This window comes from Cololabis saira, chromosome 18 (genome assembly GCF_033807715.1).
Source record: "Cololabis saira isolate AMF1-May2022 chromosome 18, fColSai1.1, whole genome shotgun sequence".
Classification (NCBI taxonomy): Eukaryota; Metazoa; Chordata; class Actinopteri; order Beloniformes; family Belonidae; genus Cololabis; species Cololabis saira.
The window spans coordinates 38085795-38105701 of NC_084604.1; the positions used below are offsets into that span (position 1 = coordinate 38085795).

The following is a 19907-nucleotide window of genomic DNA, read 5'->3' on the forward strand; positions in this document are numbered from 1 at the left end:
CAAACGGGAAGTTGTTTCCATAGTAACGGTTCCTGGTAGCAGAAGACCCGTCGTCCAAATCTACATTTGGATCCTCCAAATGTAGGAACTACGAGTAAACCTGCACTCTGAGAACGCAGAACTCTGTTAGGAACATAAGGCACTATCAGGTCTTGCAAATATTGCAGAGCTAAGTCGTCTTGGGCTTTATACGCAATTAATAAAATGTTGAATTGGATTCTGAGTTTTACGGGTAGCCAATGGAGCGACGTTAACACTGGAGAGACGTGGTCTCTCTGATTCCTGTCAGCACTCAGCTGCTGCATTTTGGATCAGCTGTAGCCTATTTGGCAAATTACTTGGACATCCTGCTAATAACACATTACAGTGATGTAGTCTAGAGGAAACAAACGCATTAATTAGTGTTTGCGCGTTGTTCTGCCTTCGTCAAAAGAGTCCTCCTTCCTCAACTAGGCAGACAGAAAACTCCTTCCACACACTGTAGCGAATAATGATGGCTTTATTACAGCATATGAATTGGGTAAAACTGAAATAAAGACAATACAACAATGAACACTTATTGGATAAACCCCATCAATCAACATATTTCACGGTACCTTAAAGGTATAAAGCACGTGAGGCTACAAATATAAAGCTGCAATATAGTTGACAGAGCACTACAAATAATTTTAGTTGACTGAACTACAACTGATGAACAGCAAGAAACAAAATACAAGTTCAGATTGAAACAAATGTAACTTCAATATTTTATTTTATTTGATTTATCCTTTATTTATCCAGGAAAGTCCCATTGAGATAAAATATCTCTTCTGCCAGGGAGTCCTGGTCAATATAATATATGTATTTTAAAACCGTACTTACAGACAATGCCTTCATTAAAGGACCATGAGGCAGGATTGAGGCAGGATTTATGAAAAAAAGTTGTAAAAGTTTTACGTTTTTTAGTAATAATGTCAGATGAAGCGTTCCAAACCAAAACGAATGAGCCCTTTAGCGTATCTCTCCGTTGCCTTGAACAGGCTGTGTGCTGCAAAATGTGCTGCAATTCCGGGCCCGAATTTCCCGCGCTGTCCTGCGGATGTGACGTCAAATGACGCTGCATGCGCGTTCTCCCGTGCCGGCTTCACTGTTGGCTGCAGTACCCCCGACGGCCGTCGTGGCGAAGGTGGCGCTAATGAGTCTCATTTCTTAAAGGAGCCTCATGCTCCTTTAACTGATTCCCCAAAAAAGGATGGATGTGATCCCCTGCCTGCTCAGCTCTACAATCACTCACTGTCAATAAAGAAAAACCAAGATGGCGGCCTACGTGGTACAAAACAGACCATGAGGCTCATAAATAAGACAAGTGCCCCCTAGTGGCTAAATATTTAACTAAAATGTGGTTCCAACTAGGTCAGAACACGCAACACTCTGAGAGAGGATGTTCCTAATCTTTGTGATATTACAAGAGATGGAAAAATGCTATTTTACAAACATGATTAATATATGCATGAGAATATCAGGAATAAAGACGTGAGAGTTGATCCCAGTTTAGGAGATTTAATACATCGTTAGCAAGTGGGTCAAACATCCATCAGGCGCCTCGATAAAGGAGTGGCACCGAGTAAAAGCTGCATAGTATTTTTGAAGATTACAAAATGATGAAGACTAAACACTAGGATTCTCATAAACAGGCCCCCGGTGACGCCAGAGCTGAGCTTTCAGAGACAAAACATCCGTCTGCTGCTCTGTAGCCAGGCTAACGCTAATGTTTCGATCACCCATCCATCCATCCATCCATCGTCAGCCGCTTATCCGTTCCCGGGTCGTGGGGGCAGCAGTCTCAACAGAGATGCCTAGACTTACTACACCCCAGACACTTCCTCCAGCTCTTCCGAGGGGAGTCCGAGGCGTTCCCAGGCCAGCCGAGAGACATAGTCTCTCCAGCATGTCCTGGGTCTTCCCCGGGGTCTCCCCCCAGTGGGACATACCTGGAACTCCTCCCTAGGGAGGCGTCCAGGAGGATCCGGTACAGATGCCCAAGCCACCTCAGCTGAGGGAGCGTCCAGCCACCCTGCGGAGGAAACTCATCTCGGCCGCTTGTATCCGTGATCTTGACCATAGGTGAGGGTAGGTGCGTAGATTGACCGGTAAATCAAGAGTGTCGCCTTTCGACTCAGCTCCTTCTTCACCACGACGGTCCGGTACATCGACCGCATAACTGCGGACGCTACGTCGATCCTCTGTCAATCTCCCGCTCCATCTTTCCCTTACTCGTGAACAAGACCCCGAGATAATTGAACTCCTCCACCTGAGGCAGGACTTCTCCACCCACCCGGAGAAGGCACGCCACCCATTCCCGATGGAGAACCATGGCCTCGGTTTTGGAGGTGCTGATTCTCATCCCTGCCGCGTCACACCCCAGCACATGCTGAAGGTCCCGGTCCGATGAAGCCAACAGGACAACGTCATCTGCAAAAAGCAGAGACGAAATCCTGTGGTTCCCAAACCGGATCCCCTCCGGCCCCTGGCTATGCCTAGAAATTCTGTCCATCAAAATTATGAACAGGGCCGGTGACAAAGGGCAGCCTTGCCGGAGTCCAACATGCACGGGGTGACAAGTCTGATCTACTGCCGGCAATGCGAACCAGACTCCTACTCCGATCATACAGAGACCAGACAGCCCTTAATAGAGGGCCCCGGACTCCATACTCACTCAGCACCCCCCACAGAATGGCACGAGGGACACGGTCAAATGCCTTCTCCAGTTCCACAAAGCACATGTAGACTGGTTGGGCAAATTCCCATGAACCCTCGAGCACCCTGCAAAAACCGTTTTCTTCCTGAATACGAGGTTCAACTATCGGCCGTATTCTCCTCTCCGGTACCCTGGCGTAGACTTTCCCGGGAAGGCTGAGAAGTGTGATCACCCTATAGTTGGTAGTTGGAACACACTCTCCGGTCCCCCTTTTTAAAAAGAGGCACCACCACGGTTTGCCACTCCAGCGGTACTGTCCCCTTCCTCCATGCAATGTCTCCAGGTATCACTGTCATTGCCCAAGTGAGCGTTGAAGTCCCCCAGTAGAACAATGGAGTCCCCAGTTGGAGCACTATCCAGTACTCCTCCCAGGGATTCCTAAAAGTCCGGGTACTCTGCACTGCTGTTCGGCCCATAGGCACAAACAACAGTGAGAGACCTTTTCCCGACTAAAAGACGCAGGGAAACGACCCTCTCGTTCACCGGGGTGAACTCCAACACATGGTGACTGAGCTGAGGGGCTATAAACAAGCCCACACCAGCCCGCCGCCTCTCACCCCGGGCAACTCCAGAGTAGTGGAGGGTCCAGCCCCTTTCAAGGAGCTGGTTCCAGAGCCCAAGCTATGTGTGGAGGTGAGCCTGACTATCTCTAGCCGGTATCTCTCAACCTCCTGCACAAGCTCCGGCTCCTTCCCCGCCAGCAAGGTGACATTCCATGTCCCACTGAGAGGGTTTTGGTACAGGGATTGGGTCGTCGAGGCACCCCGCCACGACTGCTACCCAGATCACATGTTTCCATCACACACACAAACTAAATAGATGTTTACTAACTCTAACTAGATTTATTGTTAGTATAGTTTAGTTAGGGTTTATTGAAAACTAACTAGAGGTTTACAGCTTATTTATTGATCTGTTGATCGGACAGAAGCAGGCAGGGCTTCATCGTCTTCATAGTTCACCACATCACCATCATCTTCATCCCTGTTCACCTGTGGAAACATAAAATGTTATTGTAATTCATGTTTTCACCACAAGAGGGAGATTTACATATATTTACATGATAATGGACCTTTCTTAATGGTTCCTGAGAAATTGATCTATGTGGCAGGGTGGAGGAGCAGCGACTCAGCCGATTGGGCACACCTGTGCCCAATTGGCCTCTCCACCCTGCCTGCCTTCATAAGGAGCAGCTGCACACCAGCAAGAGCTCTGCTGGGAGAAGGTTCTGCTGGGGCACGTGTGGCTGTGCGATTGAATAAAGAGTTCCTGCACTAAACCCTGTGTCCTCGGTCCTGTCAGGTGACCCCCGTAGCACTAGCCTTGCTACAATGGCGCCCAACGTGGGGCCCGAAAGGATGGAGGAGGGATGCGGGGAGCGGACCCTGGAGGCGCTGGCACAGGTGCTGGCAGACCTGGCAGCCTTGTTGCAGGGCCAGTGGGAGCAGCAGATCGCAGCGCTGGAGGCACTGGTGGCGCAGCAGCCCGCAGGCCGTGAGGCAGAGGCTGCAGACCGCCAAGCGACGGCTTCTTAGGCAGCTCCAGCGACGGCGGGACCCACAGCGCGACCCACACCTGTGCCCAATCGGCCTCTCCACCCTGCCCACCTTCATAAGGAGCAGCTGCACACCAGCAAAACGGGTGCTGGGAGAAAGCTGCTGACACGTGTGTCTGGGTGAAAGAGGGGTAAATAAACCTGTTTCCTGCACGAAACCCTGTGTCCTCTGTCCTGTTGGTCGACCCCCGTAGCACTAGCCTTGCTACAATCTAAAATTATAAACCCTTCTAATATCAATATCTGAATGAAAACCAGAAAATCATCCATTAATAACATTTATGGAAGTTAGAGGCAATAAATGTCTATTTAACATCTTGTTAGTCAACTAAGACAACAGTAATGATTGACTATGGTATTTAGGTTTATTAAAAGAAAATCAAGAATAATCAGCTGGAAATCTGGATGGAAATGAACAAACAGGAAACATTTGATGAACATGGATATTTCATACATATTTATATTTTGTAGGTAGATATATATAAAATATTAAATATTAGTGAAGATACTCACTACTGCTGCATGGCAAATGAACATCTGGAACAAAGAATGTAAAATTCTTAGAGTTAGTTGACAATATTACACATTTATTATCTTTATTCTGTCATTTTTATGAAGAATAATATAACTTCTGATTAACTTATTCATTAATAAGTCACTGATGTTACATTTCCAGTGATGCTGGAGGGAAGAAATAGTTTCTACTTCCTCTTTTCTCTACATGTGCAGCTATGACATCTTCTCTTCAAGTCTAGTTTAGATCATTTTATCCTGCAGTAGTTCTTTCAAAACCAGCAGATGAAATCCAACATCTCAGACTCTCACTGACTCTCAGATCCAGAGGATGTTGTCCACCAGTCTCCACGCCATTTTCACAAACAATCACATCTTTAACTGCTTTATTCCAGTTTGAGAAAACGGTGTTTGTTGATTTTGTTTCAGAGTTCAACTCAATCTAACTTCAGAAACTAAATAACAACCTGACAGACACACCTGTTTGATTATTGGGATTGTTCATTTTAACTTTCATCCTGTAAATGATGGGAAACATAGCGATGATGACCAGAACCACCATCAGCCCCCCAAACACCCATTCAATTATCAATACGGTATCGATCGGACTGGAATCTGGAACCAAAAGATTCAACAAAATGGTCAGAAAGTCAATATTAACACTCATTAAAAGTGTATAGTCTGAATGACGACAGACAGTTTTTATTATCTTCATGATTTCAGGGTCTTACCTGTAAAGTCCAGCGTGTATTCAGACTCTATCTTCACTCTCCATCCATCAACAACCCGGCAGGTGAATCTTCTCTTGGAGCCTTTCTGATATTTCACAATCAGATAATGAACACAGCTCTCCTGTCCTCCAGACACAAACCCATCACCTTCACCAACCAGCACAGTTCCTGTCTCATCCAGCCAGATGATGCTGTTCTTCTCACAGCCATAAAGGTATTTATTCAGAGAACAGCGTAATGTCACATCTTCATCCCTTCCTGGATCCCCATGTGGTTGATACGGAGAGACTGGAACAAAACAAATAACTGTTATTTCAGCCACTTGAATATGAGAAACTCCTCATTTTACTGATCCAGTTTTTAGAGTGATTGTCTGATGGAAAAATCAAATATTTAAACGTGTAAATTGAACCGCCACCTTGAACCGCCACCTTACTGTGGTGGAGGGGTTTGTGTGCCCGAGTGATCCTAGGAGCTATGTTGTCGGGGGCACTTTCGCCCCTGGTAGGGACTCCCATGGCAAACAGGTCCTGGGTGACGGGCCAGACTAAGAGCGGTTCACAACCTCATCATGGTAAAGAAAAAGCAAAGGACCGTTACGTCGCCCGGATCGGCGTCACCGGGGCCCATCCCTGGAGCCAGGCCTGGGGTTGGGGCTCATTGGCGAGCGCCTGGTGGCCGGGTCTTTGCCCGTGGGACCCGGCCGGGCTCAGCCCGAAACGGCGACGTGGGCCCGCCTTCCCGTAGGCCCACCACCCGCAGGAAGGTCCATGAAAGGCCGGTGCAATGTGGGCTGGGTAGCAGTCGTGGCGGGGTGCCTCGACAACCCAATCCCTGGACCAAAACCCTCACAGTGGGGACATGGAATGTCACCTCGCTGGGGGGGAAGGAGCCGGAGCTTGTGCGTGAGGTTGAGAGATACCGGCTAGAGATAGTCGGGCTCACCTCCACACATAGCTTGGGCTCTGGAACCCAGCTCGTTGAAAGGGGCTGGACCCTCCACTACTCTGGAGTTGCCCAGGGTGAGAGGCGGCGGGCTGGTGTGGGCTTGGTTATAGCCCCCCAGCTCAGTCGCCATGTGTTGGAGTTCACCCCGGTGAACGAGAGGGTCGTTTCCCTGCGCCTTCGGGTCGGGAAAAGGTCTCTCACTGTCGTTTGTGCCTACGGGCCGAACAGCAGTGCGGAGTACCCGGCCTAGTACTCCGACAGTGATACATGGAGAAGCGTGATTGGGAGGAACGGCCTCCCCGATCTGAACCCGAGTGGTGTTTTGTTGTTGGACTTCTGTGCGAGTCACAGCTTGTCCATCACGAACACCATGTTCAGGCATAAGGGTGTCCATCAGTGCACGTGGCACCAGGACACCCTAGGCCAGAGGTCAATGATCGACTTTGTTGTCGTTTCATCTGACCTTCGGCCGCATGTCTTGGACACTCGGGTGAAGAGAGGGGCTGAGCTGTCAACTGATCACCACCTGGTGGTGAGTTGGATGCGCTGGCGGAGGAGGAGGTTGGACAGACCGGGCAGACCCAAACGGATTGTGAGGGTCTGTTGGGAACGTCTGGCTGATCCCTCTGTCAAGGACATCTTCAACTCCCACCTCCGAGAGAGCTTCTCTCGGACCCCGGGGGAGGCGGGGGACATTGAGTCAGAGTGGACCATGTTCTCTGCCTTGTGGTCACAAGGTCTCCGGTGCCTGTCGTGGCGGCAATCCTAGAACACAGTGGTGGACACCGGAAGTACAGGATGCCGTCAGACTGAAGAAGGAGTCCTACCGGGCTATGTTGGCCGGTGGGACTCCTGACGCAGTAGATTGGATACCGGCAGGCCAAGCGAGCCGCAGCTCGGGCAGTCCTGGAGGCAAAAACTCGGGTCTGGGAGGAGTTCGGGGAGGCCATGGAGGAAGACTTTCGGTCGGCCTCGAGGAAATTCTGGAGGACCGTTAGGCGCCTCAGAAGGGAGAAGCAGTACTCTGCCGGCACCATTTATGGTGCTGGTGGGGAGCTGTTGACCTCGACTGGGGACATTGTCGGACGGTGGAAGGAATACTTCGAGGATCTCCTCAACCCGACTGACATGCCTTCCACTGAGGAAGCAGAGGGTTGGGGCTCGGAGACGTGCTCATCCATCACCCAAGCCGAGATCACTGAGGTAGTTCGTAAGCTCCTCAGTGGCACCGGGGGTGGATGAGATTCGCCCTGAGTACCTCAAGTCTCTGGATGTCGTAGGGCTGTCTTGGTTGACACGCCTCTGCGACATCGCATGGAGGAAGGGGACAGTACCGCTGGAGTGGCAAACCGGGGTGGTGGTCCCTCTGTTTAAAAAGGGGGACCGGAGAGTGTGTTCCAACTACAGGGGGATCACACTTCTCAGCCTCCCGGGGAAAGTCTACGCCAGGGTACTGGAGAGGAGAATACGGCCGATAGTTGAACCTCGGATTCAGGAGGAACAATGCGGTTTTCGTCCCGGTCGTGGAACACTGGACCAGCTCTACACCCTCCGCAGGGTGCTCGAGGGTTCATGGGAATTTGCCCAACCAGTCTACATGTGTTTTGTGGATCTGGAGAAGGCATTTGACCGTGTCCCTCGTGTCATTCTGTGGGGGGTGCTGAGTGAATATGGAGTCCGGGGCCCTCTACTAAGGGCTGTCCGGTCTCTGTATGATCGAAGCAGGAGTCTGGTTCGCATTGCCGGCAGTAAGTCAGACTTGTTCCCGGTGCATGTTGGACTCCGGCAGGGCTGCCCTTTGTCACCGGTCCTGTTCATAATTTTTATGGACAGGATTTCTAGGCATAGCCAGGGGCCGGAGGGGATCCGGTTTGGGAACCTCAGGATTTCATCTCTGGTTTTTGCGGATGATGTTGTCCTGTTGGCTTCTTCGGACCGGGACCTTCAGCATGTGATGGGGCGGTTTGAGGCCGAGTGCGACGCGGCAGGGATGAGAATCAGCACCTCCCAAACCGAGGCCATGGTTCTCCATCGGAAAAGGGTGGCATGCCTTCTCCGGGTGGGTGGAGAAGTCCTGCCTCAGGTGGAGGAGTTCAAGTATCTCGGGATCTTGTTCACGAGTGAGGGAACGATGGAGCGTGAGATTGACAGACGGATCGGTGCAGCGTCCGCAGTTATGCGGTCGATGTACTGGACCGTCGTGGTGAAGAAGGAGCTGAGTCGAAAGGCGACGCTCTCGATTTACCGGTCAATCTGCGCGCCTACCCTCACCTATGGTCATGAACTTTGGGTAGTCACGAAAGGACGAGATCGCGGATACAAGCGGCCGAGATGAGTTTCCTCCGCAGGGTGGCTGGACGCTCCCTTAGAGATGAGTTTCCTCCCTTAGAGATGAGTTTCCTCCGCAGGGTGGCTGGACGCTCCCTTAGAGATAGGGTGAGGATTCGGTCACCCGGGAGGAGCTCGGAGTCGAGCCGCTGCTCCTTCACATTGAGAGGAGTCAGCTGAGGTGGCTTGGGCATCTGTACCGGATGCCTCCCGGACGCCGCCCTAGGGAGGTGTTCCAGGCATGTCCCTCCTCCCTAGGGAGGAGTTCCAGGCATGTCCCAGGCATGTCCCTCCTCCCTAGGGTGGTGTTCCAGGCATGTCCCACCGGGAGGAGACCCCGGGGAAGACCCAGGACACGCTGGAGAGACTTTGTCTCTCGGCTGGCCTGGGAACGCCTCGGACTCCCGCCGGAAGAGCTGGAGGAAATGTCCGGGGTGAAGGAAATCTGGGCATCCCTGCTGAGGCTGCTGCCCCCGCGACCCGGGAACGGATAAGCGGAAGAAGATGAGTGAGTGAGTAAACGTGTAAATAAACGTCAGGTGTTTGTGGTCCAGTTCCTCTGAGAGGATCCATCATGTTGAGGACGATCCCAAACACACCAGACGTTCATGTCACTGACAAATCCACACAAGCTTTTAACAGCGTTTCACTCAGAGTTGATGAGGAGGATTCAAACTGACAGTCTGGATGTTATTAAGTCAAAACACTCACCTGTTAAAACATTCAGAAACATAGATGTGGGACCAACAGTTTTTCTAACCCTACAGTTGTAAAGACCAGCATTTTCAGCAGTGATGTTGTTGATGATCAGAGAGCAGTTACTGCTCAAACTGATCTTGTCAGCTCCAGGCGACGTCTTCACAATACTTCCATTACTAACGATGAAATTTATATATGGATTGTAAAGAAGCCAGTCAACATCAGAACATGGGTAATGTGAATCAAAGTCAGGCGGTAAGACGACGTCATCTCCAGCTCTGCGATGGAGAACGATTCCATCACTGATTCCTGCTGCAGAGAAAAACACAAAAGTTTTACACTTCACACATCAACCTGACCCAAAAAACATATTCAACCTATTTAGGTTTGTCAACACAAAAGCAACATTCAATAACCTCCACTTGATAGAATAATTTTCAATTCATTTTTCATCAGTATATGTCCATGTATCAGGGGTGACACAAGCCGGACTGTTGCACAATTTGGACGCCCTCAGGGTTTTGCTGAATCAGGGAAACATGTGAAACCTGCAGGGAAGCAGCTTTGCAGGACCCGGGCCGAAGTCCACCATCATATGTGCAAGTGTTTATCGTTAAAACAAACTTGTTTTGTGGTTAAAGTTCATAAAAAATGAACATGACTCGGTTTCTTTTAATTAGGGCCCAAGCACTGACATGGCGAACGCCCTATTGTATCTGTAGGAATTTTTTTTTTTCCCTCCTTCTTCCAACGAAATGATGGCCTTTTTGCCCCCCTAAACGTGCCCCAAAAGTCACCAAATTTTGCACCAAGTGATATTTAATGGTTTGCATTAATGGGCGTGGCCTAATGGCTCAACAGCGCCCTCTAGAAAACTTTGTGCCCCAAGCCCCACAATACGGTTTGACGTACATGCACGAAAATCGGTACACACCTGTATCATGTCGCAACTTAAAGAAAAGTATCTTGGCGCCATGGCCGAAACCGAACAGGAAGTCGGCCATTTTGAATTAATCGTGTCATTTTGGTGCAATTTATTCCATTTCTTCTTCTTAATACGTCCAGAACCGTAACGTGCACCCAGGTGTGTTTTATACATCAAAATGTGCGTCTCCATCCTGCGACGATGCGCATTACTTTTCTCAGTCAAACACGTTACCGTGGCGACGATAGATGCCAAAGCGCACCCCCCTTCATCTGATTGGTCCATATTTGATAGTTCCTACTTTCTGCCATAACTTTTGAATGGTATGACATTGAGAGTCGTGGGTGGTGTCATCTGACTCGGTTTTGAGTCCTTACATAATTGGTGCAAATTAGCCCCGCCCCTTCTTCTGATTGGTCAATATCTGAAGGTTCCTACTTTCTGCCATAACTTTTGAATGGTTTAATATAGAGAGTCGTGGGTGGTTTCATCCGCTAAAAGTCCAGGCCTGAAGAATCTACATGCAAGTCAAACAAGCTTCCACTGCAGCCTGAACGTGCACATGGGTGGAGGGCCGTTCATCACTGCTTACAGCTTTAATTCAATGTTATATTTGGTTTCATGGCAACACAAAAAGAGGAAGCAGAGGTCTCCCGGAGGTGTGTCAGACAGCATGCTGCAGGAACCTCCACAAACGTAATATAACATCCCAGAAGAGCCAGACATCTGTTGCACAGTTCTTCATACCTGAAACATCCCCCGAGCTTGATATGGTATGATACGGGACATTTATTATGCTCTCATTTATTGGTCATAATCTGGAAGACAGATTCCAATATGTACATCTGAACAATGAAAATTCTAATTTATTAAAAGTTACATATGGTGTTCCACAAGGATCTGTGCTGGGTCCCATACTGTTTATTTTGTATATTAATGATATTTGTAATGTGTCGAAACTGTTAAAATTTGTGTTGTTTGCCGACGATACCAGTATATATTGCTCTGGTACACATTTGGAACAGCTTTTGAGTGCAGTGGAAAAAGAGTTGCAAGTTCTTAAAAGTTGGTTTGATATCAATAAATTATCACTGAATTTAAGTAAAACAAAATGTATAATCTTTGGTAACCGAAAAGTAAATTGTAAAGTTAAGCTCAAAATGAATGATGTCGAAATTGAACGAGTATGTGAAAATAAATTATTGGGCGTGATAATTGATGATAAACTTGATTGGAAAACACATACTAAACAATATTAAATCTAAATTGTCCAAAACCATTGCAATCATATACAAGACAAAATAACTTTTCAATAAGAAATCCACTTATATACTGTACTGTTCCCTCAATGTTCCATACATGACTTACTGTGTGGAGGTATGGGGAAATACTTACATAACAAATATTGATCCAATAATTAAATTACAAAAGAGAGCCATAAGAATTGTAAATAATTCAAAATACTGCGACCCAACGAACCCACTCTTCATTAAACTAAATACCTTGAAATGTGTAGATCTAGTTGAGCTAAGGACTTCTCTTATAATGTATAAAGCACACAACAACATACTTCCTTACTGCATTCAGGAAATGTTTTTACCCAGAGAAAGTCGGTATGAACTCAGGGGAACTTGTATGTTTAAAAAAATAAAGGTAAGGACAAACTTTAGAAGTAAATGTGTTTCTGTTAAAGGGGTAAACTTGTGAAATAGTCTCTGTGATGAGCTAAAAATGTGTAGTTCTATCTGCAAATTCAAAAAAAAATGTTTAAACTTAGGGCAATTGATAAATATAAACTATGACCAAGAGCAGCTTCTCCTGTAAATCCTCTATATCACATGCTTTTGTTGTAATTGATCTCTGTAATACTTTTTATTTTGATTTGATGTGATGTGATGTGATGTATTGTAAAAAAGGGTAGGCATCATATAAGCTACGGCTTCAGTCTACACCTTTTCTGGTTCATTTATTTATATATCCAGCTTTACTGTGGTGCATGTTTTGATTTACTAATGGACCAAATAAAACTAACTAAAACTAACTAATATACAGGTGAAGGTGGGAAAATTTGAATATATTGCTAAACTTAATTTGTTTCAGTAAATTCAACTTAAGGTGAAACAAATATATTATTTCCCACTACATGCAAAGTAGTGATGCACCGATTGTTCGGTAACCGAAATTGTTCGGCCGAAAATGGCAAAAAAACACTTTCGGTATTCGGTGGAATAAGTGGGAAAAAAACTGAACAATTAATAAAGGCGTTGTAATATAAGGAATAGACTGGCCGCTCCGTAACTGTTGCGCACCACAAACATAAATCGTTGGCCAACCAAAAACTAACCACATAAGAATTTGACCTAACATTCACCAGCAGGTGGAACCAAAACAACATAAATCAATCTATTACAGGTGCGTTTAGATGAGGAAATCAAACGTGGAAGAGCGTGGAGTGAAGTGGTGCAAACATGTCAGCAGTGTGGAAGTATTTTAGAGTGGCAGAGAATAATACAAGAATGGCTGTTTGACATGAATGTTCTGCTCAAATATCTAGAGGGGAAACATCTGCAAAGTCTTTCAGCACTACAAGTTTGATTTATCATTTGAAATGATAAAAACCCTGAGCGCTTTAATGCATTTTTATTGTTTTAAGGCCTATGTTACAATGTTCAGTCAGTTAAGCCTAACGTAAGCTCAAAGATGGCCACAAAATGTATTATGCTAATTTATTTATTTTAAGTTATTGTTCTTTGCTTTAAGAAATGCTGGGAAATTAAAAAATGTTCAGTTTTTTATGTTCAACAAATGTTTTCTACCTTGTAATTTTGTAAAAGATTTTTTTCTTTTAAAAGCATGCCTAAATCACATTTATTTGATTTATGCAATGGTGAAAAAATTGGCAAAATAAATGAAAAACTGCGAAGAACCATGTTCGGTATTGTTCGGTATTCGGCCAAGTGTTTATTATTATTTTTCGGTTTCGGTTTCGGCCACAAATTTTCATTTCGGTGCATCACTAATGCAAAGTGACATATTTCAAGCCTTTATTTGTTATAATTTTGATGATTATGGCCCACAGCTCATGAAAATCCCCCAAAAAAAATTTGAATATGTTATGAAATTGATAAAGAATTAAATAATCAAAATGATAACAAATAGTTGAGTGTAGCTGATGAAGAGAGCTCCTCATCACTGAACTCTGAGCAGACAGTTCTGAAAGACAAGGAGCTGCTTGGCTTTTGTCGTTCTGTCATTTAATTAAGGTGCGGTTCTGTTTAACGGCCCAATGCAGGCAGACTTTGTTTCATTTACGATGACCATGCTCAGGTTCAGGCTGTCTGTACACTCATGAAAGTTCAATGCTATTAAAGCATTTTTTTCCATTTTCCATTTTTTCCATATAAAATATATACATTTCTATGCATTTTAGACGTTTTGGGAATGTCCCTTTTTTTTAGCGCTCGGAAAATCGCTGAAATCGGGACGTCCCGTATTTCTATTCCCGAAAGGTGGCGACCCTACCCTGGTTTAAATCACATAAAGCTCCGAAACAGGCGAAACAGTTGATCTTTACCTCCAAAGTGAAGCAGTAGGGTGATGAAGAGCTGCAGTTGTGCTGTCATTCTGTCTCCGTCAGTAATCTAATTACTTTCTCTGCTGCAGGCATGGCTGCAGGTCTGTGTGTGATGATGTAACTTCCTGTTTCAGGGCGAGTTTTTTATTTTTTTATTTTATTTATTAACATACAGTGCAAACAACGACAAAAGACGACATCAGTTTATGTGTGTGTTTGTGTGTGTAAATAAGATGGTGAAAGTAAATACATAAATTGAGAATATTAATTCGAGAATAAATAAATAATTAACATATAGAGTGGTGTAGCACGATATAATATAAATATACCATAATAATATAGTAATATCTTAATATAACATAATTTTTATAAAATATTATAACATATAACCAAATTATATCACCATACTATAATATATAACAATATAATAATACTATAGTTTAACATCCCATGAGATTTCGTAACTTAATATAATAATCATGGGTGCAGATCCCAGGGGGGACGGGGGGGACATGTCCCCCCCAATTTCTGAAAAACATGAATTGTCCCCCCCAATAAAAATACCCTAAATTATTCAAAATTGAACAAATGTATTTTCAGACTTAAATGTTGAATATGTACAATATTTATTAAAAATATATTTCTAAAAAAATACATCCACAGTGCGTTTTGAACTGTACAGAATGAAAGTATTGCTACTCCATACATTTTTTTTTTTAGTCTGAATTAATATTTTTTAAATTTTTACCACCATAACTGTGTTAAAACATGATCAGTTAGTTTAAACAACTTGTTTAGGGCTCCATATTTCATCCATATATCAATTGATCGTGCATAAAGTAGTCCCATAGGATAAAAGGAAGATGGTGAGAAGAATTTGAGATGAGTAGACACTACATGCCCAAAACCCCTAAAATTATGATTTACGAATATAACAGTTAAGTAAGCAGTGACACACACTGTTGGCTGTTTAGGACAAATAAACAATAAAGGTAAGCACAATAAAGGATTCCCTGTGCAGTATTCTTTGGCAAGCCTTTACCAATTTATGGCCTGGTATGAGTTGCATATTGGCAAAAAATTAAAAATTAAAATCACATTGGTGTCCCCCCCAATCCTGACATCGGATCTGCACCCCTGATAATAATACACTATGAAACAATATGTGTCCGTTTTTCCTGCCACTGGTAAAACACTACACCAGCACACCACACCATCACTCATTCCACAGGAAGGTGAGGTAATGTGAGACGTTGGGTAATGTGAGACACCCCTGTCATTACCCGATGTGAGTCGCTCCCCGATTAGAGTCACACATGCGCAGTTGCATTATGAATGTAAAATGATTGTAATGTAATGTTAAAAATGTGTTAGTTTATACCATTCCCAACTGAAAAAATATGAACATATCAATGCATCATTCTCTATATATGATCATATCTAAACTAGGGCTGGGCGATTTTGGACAAAAATAAAATCCCAATTTTTTTTCTCTGAAAACCCAATTTTCGATTTCGATTTTTTTGGTAAAACTACAAAAGACAATGGAATAAATTGTTTCAAATTTTTATCTTATCTCATCTTATTTTTATTTTATCTTTATTTTTAAAGAAAAATAGCAAACAAATGTCCCTATTGGGAATGAAGTGCAGTTGAAAGATCCTGTAAATCCTCCTTGAGTTTAGTAAAGTGACATTTATAATTTTCTTGACCAAATAAAGATGACTAAACGTCATGTAATGTCTGTAATGCAGCCAGCTGCAAAAAAGGAAAATCGATTTTCCGATTTTCCTTTTTTTAACATCGATTGTGATTAATAAATCCGATTTAGATTTAAAATCGATTAATCGCACAGCCCTAATCTAAACACACACACTTTATATATAAGTTAGGTATATTGTGAGAGACTATTTTTATTGTCTAAATTTTGGGGGTAATATTAAACTAATGAAAATGGTGTTTCTTCCTCATTCATCATTAGTGATATCAAAGGGAACTTTTACTTATTTCATTAAAATTCAGACCAAATAGGAAAAGCAATCATGTAAATAATAATATCCCTAACTTATTGTGAGTAGTGTATATCAAAACAAGTGTGTGTTTAGATCTTGTCTATCAAGTCTGGTGACGTAACTGTAGTTTGTCCAAGCGACTGCGCATGTGTGACTCAAATCGGGCAGCGACTCACGTCGGGTAATGACAACCCCCTGTATCTAAGTAATGGTACACATTTGTGGTCAAGTGACCATCATGTTTTCAAGCTCCTCCCATTTCCCAATGGCTATGAAGAAAAGGACCTCATGGTGATTTGGTAAGCATGCTTTTTTGATAAAAATATCTTTTTTGCATGAAAAAGTAACATTTCTTCCTATCAACTTAATCAACGATTGTGTCAAAACAAATTGATTCAGGTAAAAAAACTTATATCATCCATGTTCATGAACTACCATTATATAACACTGTGTGATTGATGCTCGTTGAAGATTAGCCTGAAATGCTAGAGAGGGTGTTTTTTCTAAAAAGGTGGCTGTGGAGTAAAATGAGACAAATGGTTTGAGGTAAAGTGAGACATGTGTCACTTACCGCATCATGAAGTTAAGAAGTTCAGTTCAGTCTGAAAGGTATTTTAAAGTAATATTACATTGCATTTGTTTTATTTTTTATGTTATAACCATTGTAGAATCTAGAATCTTGGTTTTCCGACTTCCTAACACGCCGCCATCTCCCTGTCCGAACTCCGGAGGCGACATCCTTGGATAGAGCTAGAACCTTTAACATCCTTGGATAGAGCTAGAACCTTTAACATCCTTGGATAGAGCTAGAACCTTTAACATCCTTGGATAGAACTAGAACCTTTAAAGGGAAAGTTCGGTTTTTTACAACCTGGACCTTATTTCTGGCAATTTTTACGGTCGTATACTCACCCAGGCAAGTTTGGTGTCATTTGGAGTCCTTCGGAAGATATTAAGAGTTTTGTGCGAGCCGCTTCTCCATATAATGGTAGCGCATGGGGCACAGCGGGACACAGCCGATGCAGCGTCTAAATAACACATGATTGCCGCGAAACTCGTTCATTTCTTTTATGAATCACTAGATCTGCTTCCAGGACCTGTTGTCTACATCCGGGGCTGTGTGTGTAACAAATAAATCAGTTTGTAAACAAGACCTCTGAACTCATGACGTCATCTCTGTGCGCGCATCCCAGACACAGCTCCGTGTACAGCTGGAGTTCTACTGTTAGTTTACTGTTAGTTATTTGAAACATGTCTGAATATTTGTCAAATTCTGAGGTTGTGGACGACGACTTTGAATATGATGGACGTCCTTACCGTTTTGAGCCAGAGTATACGGCTGAAGAGCTCACTGAACGGAGGACAGAGTGCGCGCACAGAGATGACGTCATGAGTTCAGAGGTCTTGTAAGGTGACGGTTCAAGGAGGGGCATTCTGGACTAATATGGCAATAAAGTTACAACATCAGACCATCTTTTAAAAATAACCACATGTTCTGGTGGTTTTCTCTGCTGCAGGTGTGTGATGGTGTTATTTCCTCTTTGTGGGCCACAAAAGGCTAAAACTGTCTTTGGAAAATAACCGACACAAATGAAATGTCTGCAAAAGCAGCATTTAAAAAGTTCCTTGTTTTTAGGTTTAATTGTATTCGACTGAACATTCAGTTTTTGTCTTTTTGTTGTACCTCAACTTAAAAGACGTTCTTGTCGTTTCTGAGAGGTCATTGTTGACCTGGGAAACAAAACATGAACTTCTTTTTCATGTTTGTCCTGTTAGAGGTTTATTAAAAGATGAACTTGTGTGTATTTCGTGATGTTTGTGGTCCACTAAGGGTTTGAAGATGGTCGTGTAGCAGCTCTGAGTTGGAAATTGTAGAAAACATGTTATATCCTGCCGCTGCCACTTGGGGGCAGTCTCACAAACGCTTGGAGGTGTCAGATACTCCTCGTAATCTTGTATAATTGTATGAGTTTTTGTCATAAGATGGCTTCAAACACAAATACACAACTTCTTTTGACAAATGGTTGAATTGGATAAACACACAACTTCATAGTTTTCCAACATCCTCGAAAACTAGATTCTCGTTGAGAAATAAGTAAAAATTTTCCCAAAACACATTTTCAAATCGTGAAAGGATTTTGATCAACCATGATCTTTGAGGAAGTCATTGATGACGATGATCTGTAAAGAGAAAATAAATAAAAGCACACCTGAACATTGGACTCTGCAGAAATGGAGGAAGGTCATGTGATCTCATGAGGTCACGTGATCTCATGAGTCCAGTCTTCTTCCGGCTCTCGGTGAAGGCGGACGCTTTTCTGCTCCCTCTCCCTCCTTATCTGCCCTGCTGCTGCTTTTTGCCTGCTTTTTTTCTGGTCTTAGAGCCTCTCTTTTTCACATCCTCCGAAACTCTACAATCATGGAATTGGTTAACTGGTCTCTCAGCACAATTGACCAAATTTTTGCGACGAGAAGTCAGGGGACAAGGGAGCCCTCCTGCCCCGATGGGACATTTTTTTTTTATACGTGATGGACTCCTGGAAACATTGGAGGATTGTGTGTCTGTCGATTCTGTCGGTCGAGGACGTTGAAGATGCCTTCATAATTGAATTCATGATAGCAGGATTTCTGCTTTTTGGAGCTGGCGGATTCCTGGCATATCGACAAATGCGTAAGTCGTTGACAGCTGTTCTGGCCCTCTCAGATCTGCCCGACGTGGCTGACGGGATAAGCTCTGCGACCACCACTCAGACTCTAACGCTGGGAGAGCTAAATCGCAAGCTGGATGCGGATCTTGAGCAGAAGCGCAGGCTGGCGGCAGTTTTTGATCTAATTGGCAAGATGGAAAAGACCTTGGAGAAGTTGGAAGCTCGTCTTGGGAATTGACCACTGTGGCAGGGTGGAGAGGTTGATGGGACACACGCACCTGTGTCCCATCCGTCTGAGTGGCGGCCGCTCTCCACCCTGCCTGCCTTAAAAGGCAGAGCTGGACAGCAGCAAGGGGAATGATGAAGCTGAAGCTGTGTGAAGGTGCTTGGGCACGTGTGAGGGTTTCTGGTGTTCTGCACTAACTCCGTGTCCTCTCCATCCTGTCGGTCAGGGCCCGTGGCACTTGCCGTGCTACAACCACAAATTTGTTTGATTGGAGTCGCCATTGATGAACCAGAGACTTAAGGCAGACGGAAAATTACTGGTAATCTGCCTTTTTTTCAATACATTGTTGATTCTATAATCTGACCTAGACAGGGCAGCTTGGCAGGCTGCTCCAGTCACAATCTCCCTGGAGGAATGAAAACAAGACACTCTCCCCCCCACTAGCCCTCCCCTTCCAGGACATCTGTGGACTAGTATCAGAACTGTACCGAGCCGTCTGATAACATGAAGGACAATGGCTGAGGAGCAGCTCTGGGGCAAAGTTCACAGACTTACCGCTCACACACACACACTTACTGATAACACACCTCCCTCATGTTCACCGCCTTCCCCGGCTCCCCTCTTATCAGCCCCCCTGACACGGTCTCCGGTTTCGAGTGCCACAAAGCCGCGGCCCTCACTTGGATGAACTGTGTTGGGATCCAGCCCCCACCCCCGCCCGGCTTGCCCACCCCCCATACCCATGCAAGTTATGATGTTGTTTTGCTGTGTGTATGTTGCTTTTCTGTGCTAAGGGTTTTTTTTGCACCTTGACACAGGGTATTTAATACACAGTGTGAAGATGCCTTTTTTTTTCCTCCTCCATCCCAATGTCATCCTTCCTCCAAGAAATGGCGTACAAATGGTGCAAATGGTGCCAGCGGTGTGAACCGGAGTCAAGTTTCTCTCGTCTGATTATGTCTGACTTGGCAATAAAGCTTTTTCTGATTCTGATTCAGACTGACTCTGTTCCAG

At 44.6% G+C, this 19907-nt stretch overlaps 1 protein-coding gene across 1 annotated transcript; it reads right to left on the reverse strand.

Annotated features, from left to right (window-relative positions):
- Nucleotides 1-587: 587 nt before the first annotated feature.
- LOC133418524 (uncharacterized) lies at nt 588-14121 on the reverse strand. Its single transcript, XM_061707258.1, has 6 exons — nt 14008-14121; nt 9521-9820; nt 5534-5821; nt 5283-5417; nt 4803-4826; nt 588-3726 (listed from the first exon to the last, which is right to left on the reverse strand). The coding sequence occupies exons 1-6, from the start codon at nt 14054-14056 to the stop codon at nt 3713-3715; spliced, it is 810 nt and encodes a 269-aa protein (XP_061563242.1). The 5' UTR covers nt 14057-14121; the 3' UTR covers nt 588-3712.
- Nucleotides 14122-19907: the final 5786 nt, after the last annotated feature.

What these genes read in the sequence shown, in the direction of transcription:
- LOC133418524 (XM_061707258.1), bottom strand. Translation starts at nt 14,056, where the DNA reads ATGACAGCACAACTGCAGCTCTTCATCACCCTACTGCTTCACTTTGGA. An exon ending in CCTACTGCTTCACTTTGGAG is followed by an intron (nt 9,821 to 14,007) that starts GTAAAGATCAAC and finishes TTTTCTCTGCAG; the next exon opens with CAGGAATCAGTGATGGAATC. An exon ending in CAATCCCAATAATCAAACAG is followed by an intron (nt 4,827 to 5,282) that starts GTGTGTCTGTCA and finishes TCTTTGTTCCAG; the next exon opens with ATGTTCATTTGCCATGCAGC.